The 8053-nt window shown below is 29.1% G+C and overlaps 1 protein-coding gene across 1 annotated transcript; it reads left to right on the top strand.

The window, feature by feature from the left end:
- The first annotated feature begins 6319 nt into the window (after positions 1-6319).
- On the top strand, positions 6320-7850 carry LOC111296201 (trans-resveratrol di-O-methyltransferase-like). Its single transcript, XM_022890362.2, has 2 exons — positions 6320-7099; positions 7521-7850. Exons 1-2 carry the CDS (start codon positions 6320-6322, stop codon positions 7833-7835), a joined length of 1095 nt encoding a protein of 364 aa, XP_022746097.1. The 3' UTR covers positions 7836-7850.
- The last annotated feature ends 203 nt before the right edge of the window (positions 7851-8053 follow it).

Raw genomic sequence — 8053 nt, 5'->3', positions numbered from 1 at the left:
GATTACATTGACTATGTTTTAAATATTATAAGTGCTAGATCTATGCTAATAAGATTTATGCTTCATCGAATGTTTACATGTTTTGGCACCATCCTGGCCATTATCCATATGAGGTATGGATGCTATTGGTTCTATTACCCCAAAGGCCTCTAATGGACATAAATTCATTTTTATGATGATAGATTATTTTATGAAATAGGTGGAAACAGCCTCATCTAGAAGTGTGATATGATCCATAGTCTAAAGTTCATAAAAAAAGAAATCATTTGTAGATATGAACTTCTAAAAAAAATCATTTCGGATAATACCAAAAATCTGAACAATAAGATGATGAAAGAAATATATGCCAAGTTTAAGATCAAACATTATAATTCAATGCCATATCGTCCGAAGATGAATGGGGCAGTTGAAGCGAGAAACAAAAATATAAATAGGTTTTTTGAGAAGATGACCAAAACTTATAAAGATTGATATGAGAAATTACCATTTGCTCTACATACTTATCAAACATTAGTACGTACCTTTACTGAAGCAACTTCATTTTCCTTGGTCTATGGGATGAAAGTTGTATTACTGATGAAAGTAAAAAACCCATCATTGAGAGTCCTAAAAAAAGTCATATTGAAAGAGGCCAAATGGATTCAAGAGCTTTATAAGCAATTCAATTTCATTAAAGAAAAGAGATTGACAACGTTGTACCATAGTCAGCTTTGTCAGAGAAAGATGATGATGACTTATGATAAAAAGGTCCGACCTTATTGTTTTAGAGAATGAGAGTTGGTTTTGAAAAGAATTCTTTTAAACTAGTAGATAATAAAGAAAAATAGACTTCGAATTAGAAAGGGCCATATGTTATGAAAAGAGCTTTTTCACATAGAGCATTAATATTAACTAAGATGGATGGATATGATCTGCCCAATCCTATAAATTCTGATGTTATGAAGAAATATTACATTTAAAAAAAAGATAAAAAAAAAAAGAGAAAGAAAAAGGAAAAAAAAATGATGACTCAAATCGAAAACCCAAAAGGGCGGTTTTAGTCAAAAAAGGATTCATCTAAATTAAAAACCTGAAAAGGCAACTTAGATGAGGAAGATACATCATCAATTTTGGGAATTCACCAATATGAAGCTAGCATGTTCTAATGAGCTCTAAGCTATTAAGTGCATAAAGTGGTTGAGTTTTCGAAAAGACTTCAAAATGTGTTATCATGATTGTCTGATTGTTTGTTTTGAATGTTGTTATCCCAATAACACATCTTTATAACTTTTCCCCTTCTATATTGTTCAATGGCCAAAATTGTTCTATCATTTTTTTTAAATCAGAGACATTTCATTCATTTCATGTGTCTCTCTTTTAATGCCTATGTCCCATTCCCAATCCATCTCTTAGCTTTTCTCTTAAATACCTTACAATTAAAGAAATATGTGATTGCATGTTACTTCTTGAAATTGAAATAATGATTAATAAATAATAATTGCATGAAAGATTTCTACATTACCTTAGAAAAGTTAAAAGTGATAAAAGCAAAAATGAAATGTTCAAGACCTAGTAAAGACACCAAACTTGGAAATGAAAAAGAAAGATTTTTTTTTAAATGAAAAATATAGGTGCTAGCTTTGAATGAAGGAGATGATTGAGAACTGAGACGATTTTGCTTTATTGCCCAAGAATTGAAAAGTTCAAAACCCAAAAAAAAAAAAAAAGCTTAAGAACTTGTGTACCACAATTAAAAAGAAATTAATTGATATTTGCATCACATGCATTACATTTAGGAATGTCTAGTGCATGAATCTAGAAAATAAGGATATTACAAGATCTCGCATAAGAATATAAATATGAAAGCTTTCCAATAAAAGAATTTCAAGTTCTTGTTTAAGAAGAATCCTTTAAGGTAAAATCCTAATCGTTGAAAAAAGATATTTCAACAAAATTAGCCATGGTCAAGAAAGATTTTTCAAACTTTTAAAGTTGTAGAGCCTTTGTTCAAAGAAGCCATTTTCAATATTAAGAACGATTTGTTAGACCTCCGGCCATAATCTTCCAATTTCTTCTAACATAATTTATAAGACATTTGGGCATGATTGTTGAAACCTTCGGGTATTTATTTTAAAGTTGTTTGCATCTATTATAGAAGAGGTTTTATTTTTTAAAGTCGTATGCCTCTATTATGGATTAGCCTTTATTTTTAAGTCATGTACCTCTGTTTTCAAGGAATTTATTTTTTAAAAAAATAAAAAATAAGCGATGAACATTTTTTGACCTGGACATAATGGGTTGTTTATGTCTTTACGCAATTCCCGTTACACAAAAAATGTGAAAAAAATAGCAATTGTAAACACCCTATTTGGTTTGAACCAAACCAATTGGGCTCAAACCAATCGGGCTTAAATTTATTCAAGCCCAATTACCCATTTTATTTTTATGTTTTATATTTTTAAATTTTTATTTTTATTTATTTTTTTTAGGTTTTATCTTTTTGCATATATCTAATGTTGATTATTCATTTATTTATTTGTTATTAGTTTTTTTATTTATTCTTGATTTTTATTGATTTAACTTTAGTTTTTATATTATCATATTAGGTGTTAAAAAAATAAAAAAAAAATAAGGATAATAAAAAAAGATACAAGATAATTCTTAAAATTAAAGAATAGAGTTTAAAAAAAAATTGTTTGTCAAGAACCAATTTAAGGAAAAATTAGCAATAAAGTTGGGTGTTATCATAATTGGAATTAGATTCCATCTGTAAATGATAAAATTTTATTTTTTTTATGATAACACAAAAATAATTTTGAAGATTAAATCTTGGTTGATCTAAAAGTCTATTAAATTAGTCTTATAAAAAGACCTATGATCAATAGCTAAGGATAGAGAATTAGCAATCACAAATTAAAAAAAAAAATCAAAGCAGGCAAGAACATAAAGAACAAATAGCAATGACAATCAAGGCCCAATAAATTTTTCAAGACAAAAAAATAGATAAAAAATTTCTAGCAGAAGTTGTTGTTTTAATTTTTGAAATTGGGAAAGTTGGATTTAATGTTGCTGGAGGATTCTAGATAGCAAAGGGTTGGTTTGGCATTTTATGCAGCTTTTTTTTTTAAAAAAAAAAAATTCTAGATTCTGACGCCATATTTTAGATTTCAACGACTTTCAAGTGTTATTTCCCATATTCGAGTGCCATTTTTTAGGATTCGATGAGGATTTAACTGGAGATCTTTATCTTCTAGAGGGAGAGATAGAGAAAAATAAAAGAGGAGAGAGAGTGACCAAGGGAAATTTGAAAAAAAACTAAAATTTAAGGGGTTTTTTATTCTGCATGAGAATAATGCCATTTTGGGTTTAAAACAAGCGAAGATCTATGTGTTTTCCATTTTATAGGCTTGACCTATTCTACTCGACTCAATGACATGTACCATTGCTGAGTTGACTAAAGCCACTGAGACAAATTCGAGCCGCATCTTTGTAGCCAATTTTCTAAGTTTGCAACCATCTTCTCTAAGCCGAGCCAAGCCAAGCCTTATTTTTTGGTTTTTTTATCTTATTTTTTGTTTGTTTTATTTCATTTTATAATTGATTTTTTTATTTGTATCTTAGGTTATTTATTTAAATTTAAATTTCAATTGATTTTGATTTGTCCTTTTTTATATTCTTTATTATTATTTGTTTTCATGTGTTTTATTTGTATAAATTTTATTTATTGATAATTTTAAAAAATGTTTTAAAAAAAATTCATGAATCCTACTAAACTATTGGCAAATTTTCATAAGTTTAAAAATTTTAAATTATGATTTCTACTAAATAATTGAAGAAATTCATAATAAATTTTTATTTAAAAAATGTTTTCAAAAATATTTTTTTAATCCTATCAAATGATTGGAAGATTTTAATTTTAAATTATGATTTTTACCAAATGATTAGAGAATTTCATAATAAATTTTTGAAAAAATAAAATATTTTTTTATCCTATCAAATGATTAGAGGATTTTGATTTTTTCCTTAAATTATGAATTCTATTAAACAATTGGAGAATTTCATAATGAATTTTAAGAAATAAATAAATTATTTTTAATCCTACAAAATGATTGGAGGATTCAAATCTCAAATTAAGTTCTGCCAAATGATTGAAGCACTTAGTAAACTTTTAAAAAATAATTTTTCAAATCTTACAAAATTATTGGAGGATTTATTTAATTTTTAAAAAGAAAATTTTGTTAAAAAAAGGATTTTCAATAAAAATCCTACAATTGGGGGATGGACATTGGCATAAAATCCTATCAAATGATTGGAGGATTATATTATTTGTTTTCAAAAATGTTTTCTTAGAAAATATGTTAAAGAATCCAACGGTGAAGCTTCTTCAGAGTGGAACATAAGTTTTCATCAATGCTCCTAAGATGAGAGAATTGTCTTAAATTACTATCAAACAATTAGAGTGATTTTAAAAACAATTCCCAATATTAACTTTACTTGGAAAACTACAAATGCATTTTAAGACTTAGATAATATGAAATCAAACTGGTACCATCTTTCAATGAATGTTGTGAGAGTGCTATAACTTTTTTTACATATAACTATACTCCTAAACTTAATTCTGGTTTCGTAAACTAAAATCTAACTTTTAAAATACCTAAGTTATGCTTGTGATTTTTTTTAAAAATAAAACAAATTTAGTTAGATAGTCAATCGCATCTAAACAAAAAATATTGGTGAAGACTCCTAATGTCAAGTCTAGTAATAAATTTACGGATCTATACGTTATAACATAAATTGAAGTTGAGATATTAATTAAGATGATTTATAGCCATTTATTGGGTTTTTCTTTTCTCAATCTAAAATCTTTTCCTGTGTTAACCAAATATCATTTAGGTTTATTAATGCATAACAGAATGTATTGTCATTTTAGTTCCAATATACTATTTATGTATAACTAATTACTCTAATCCGTAAAAAACCAAAGTGGTGTGATATATCAAATCATAAAGTCCCCCTGTGCGACACTACAGTGGAAATCAAAACGTCTTCCACTTTACATATGAAAGGTGAGTATTGTGAATTCTAGCTAGAATGTTACCCTGCTTCGTACGGATAGTTTTTAATTTTTATAAAAAATAATTTAAAAATTTTATCTCGTTTAGTTTTTAAATTTTTTAGATTAAAAAGAAAAGAGTTTGATTCCTGTTTGTCTTCATATAAAACAGAAAATGATGATAAACTATAAATACATATATATATATATATATGATTTTGTTAATAGTTCGATTGCAGTCCATTCTTCTTAATTAATAGGACAAATAGTTTGACTGCAGTCCATTTTTCTTAATAATAAGGACACGGTTTGATTCGTGTCTATTCTTCTTTAGAAAAGACAGATTCTTTGATCAGCTATGTTTGGTAATTTGGTAGAGAGGATTGAAAAAGAAAAGAATAAAAGATATTTAGTCGAATGATTAAGATTTATAATAGCATGTGATATTTAATAAAATACGTGCGACATATTTAGACTTATCTATGAGTCAAGTTGCCCTTTAGGTGAGCATCTTACGAGGATTTTAAGGATTAGGTCTCGAATTATTATTTTATTAATAAAAATTATTTTTCATTTAAATTTAATTTTAAAATATATTAAAATTTTAAAATATTTATATAAAATAATTTTTTAATTTTTTTGAATAATAAAACGAGTGAATTTTGATTTTCATGGAAAAATCAAGTCTTAGACAACCTTTCAAAAGTGTTAATTCGATTTGATCGATCCAACTTAAGTTAATCTATAAACACTTCTAAGTTATATCTATTTTTTTCATTAAGGTGCAAAATAATTATTGTTATTTATGAATTAAAGTATATTGATGTGACAATCACATGTGGTAACGTTACAACAAACATGATAAGAAAATTTTATTTAATCATTTTTATTTATTATATATACACACATGAAAAATTAATAATCTAAACTAACATCCTGAGTTATATTTTATATTTCAACATTATATAAAAGAAAAAGTAGATGATTTTTTTATTAAGAGAGGTTGGAATTATCTAAATTCTTATGGAGAATACATGCATCTGCTATTAAATCAAACGTTTGAGTGCATATTTAATTTTTTAAGATGCTATATCTCATGTGAAACTTAAAGAACATGTCCCTATCTAGTTTACTACGTCCTTTTGACTATAGGTTTAATTTGTTAGAAATATTAATTAAAGGTAAATTCATTGACGCCATCCCTTATATAATATAGTTTTCATGTAGCATATTTCATAGCAAAGCTGATTCATTGCAAAATAGTAACATCTTGTCTAAGATTAAGATATGGATGTGGCCAATGTCAATGCGGAGCACGTTAATGAGCTACTTCAAGCTCAAGCTCACGTATGGAACCACATCTTCAACTTCATGAACTCCATGTCTCTAAAATGTGCAATTGATTTAGGTATCCCAGATATCATTCAAAACCATGGCAAGCCCATGACAGTTACAGACCTGGTGGCTGCACTGCCGATCAACGCCACCAAAGCGTGCAGCATCTACCGGCTCATGCGCATTTTAGTTCACTCTGGCTTCTTTGCACAACAAAAGCTAGGTGAAAATCCCCAAGAAGAAGGGTATGTTCTTACTAATGCTTCTCGACTCCTGCTCAAGGGTGATCCCTTGAGTGTAAGACCTCTTTTGAAAGCTATTCTGGATCCTGTTGTAATAAAGCCTTGGCATTTTCTTGGCACCTGGTTCCAAAATGATGATCCTACCCCATTTGTTACCGCACATGGGAGGTCGTTTTGGGACTATGGTGCCCATGTCGACCCAAACTTTGGCCATTCTTTTAAAGAAGCCATGGCTAGTGATGCTCGATTGGTTACTAACGTTCTGATTCACGAGTGTAAGGAGGCGTTTAAGGGATTGAATTCTCTGGTGGATGTTGGGGGCGGCACCGGAACCGTGGCCAAGGGCATTGCTGATGCATTTCCACAGTTGGAATGCACTGCGTTTGATCTTCCACATGTTGTTGCTGGGCTGCAAGGCAGTGGGAATTTGAAATATGTTGGAGGAGACATGTTTGAGGCAGTTCCAGCTGCAGACGCAGTTTTACTAAAGGTATTTTATTTTTGCTTTGACCTTGCTATATAACGGGCAATTTCTGGCCAAAAATTTGAAAGGCTCAACTTGCTGACTTGCACAGTCGGTTGTTGGGCTTGTTTCTCTGGTCTTGTCTTATTTTCCGCATATGGAGTATAAGTTTTTAGCCTCCTATTCGAGCTGTAGACTATAATTAGAGTGAAAAATTGCCTTACTTGAATTCGTCCAAATAAACCCTTTCATTTTTTAATTAATACCAGGTGATATCTCCCAAATTTAAACCCATTTAAATCCTGTTTGTACAAGTATCTATCAAAGGGAATATATTGCCACAAAAGTGAAATAGAGGAATTTGCAAATTAACTATACATGAAATCAGCTCAAAATTCAAATCGAAATAAACTATCTATTGATAACTTTATTATTTATAACAAAACAGTGGATATTGCACGACTGGAATGACGAAGAATGTGTGAAGATTTTGAAACGATGTAAAGGGGCAATTTCAAACCGCGACAAGGTGGGAGTGAAGGTGATTATAATAGAAATGATATTGATGGATCAGAAGCAGAAAGTGAATGATCAGGAATCGATTGAAACACAACTCTTCTTCGACATGGAGATGATGGTCGTGGCCACTGGAAGAGAGAGGAACCAAGAAGAATGGGCTAAGCTGTTTTTTGCTGCTGGTTTTACTGACTATAAAATTACTCATAAACTTGGTTTAAGATCTCTCATTGAGGTTTACCCCTAAGAGACCCTTGCTTTACTGCTGTAATAATTGTAATAATTTTAATGAACCTTCATCTTATTGTAACATTTGTTGCTTTGTACTTGTCTCTCCTAATCTATTGTCTTAATATTATATATGAAATAAAACAGCCCTTCTCTTTAATCAAGTTAAATCCGCGTTGAAATCATTGATGTTGCTAATTACTACTGGCATGCACTTTCAATTTATTCTTATTATAT

This window comes from Durio zibethinus, chromosome 12, assembly GCF_047325235.1.
Source record: "Durio zibethinus cultivar Kanyao isolate XHJ-2024 chromosome 12, ASM4732523v1, whole genome shotgun sequence".
NCBI classification, from domain to species: domain Eukaryota; kingdom Viridiplantae; phylum Streptophyta; class Magnoliopsida; order Malvales; family Malvaceae; genus Durio; species Durio zibethinus.
Note: the sequence above shows the minus strand (reverse complement) of the source record. Positions and strands in the feature narration are given on the sequence as shown.

Excerpts from the sequence above, each read along its gene's own strand:
- LOC111296201 (XM_022890362.2), top strand. The coding sequence starts at position 6,320 with ATGGATGTGGCCAATGTCAATGCGGAGCACGTTAATGAGCTACTTCAA. Across the intron at positions 7,100-7,520 it reads CAGACGCAGTTTTACTAAAG|TGGATATTGCACGACTGGAA; the intron begins GTATTTTATTTT and ends ATAACAAAACAG.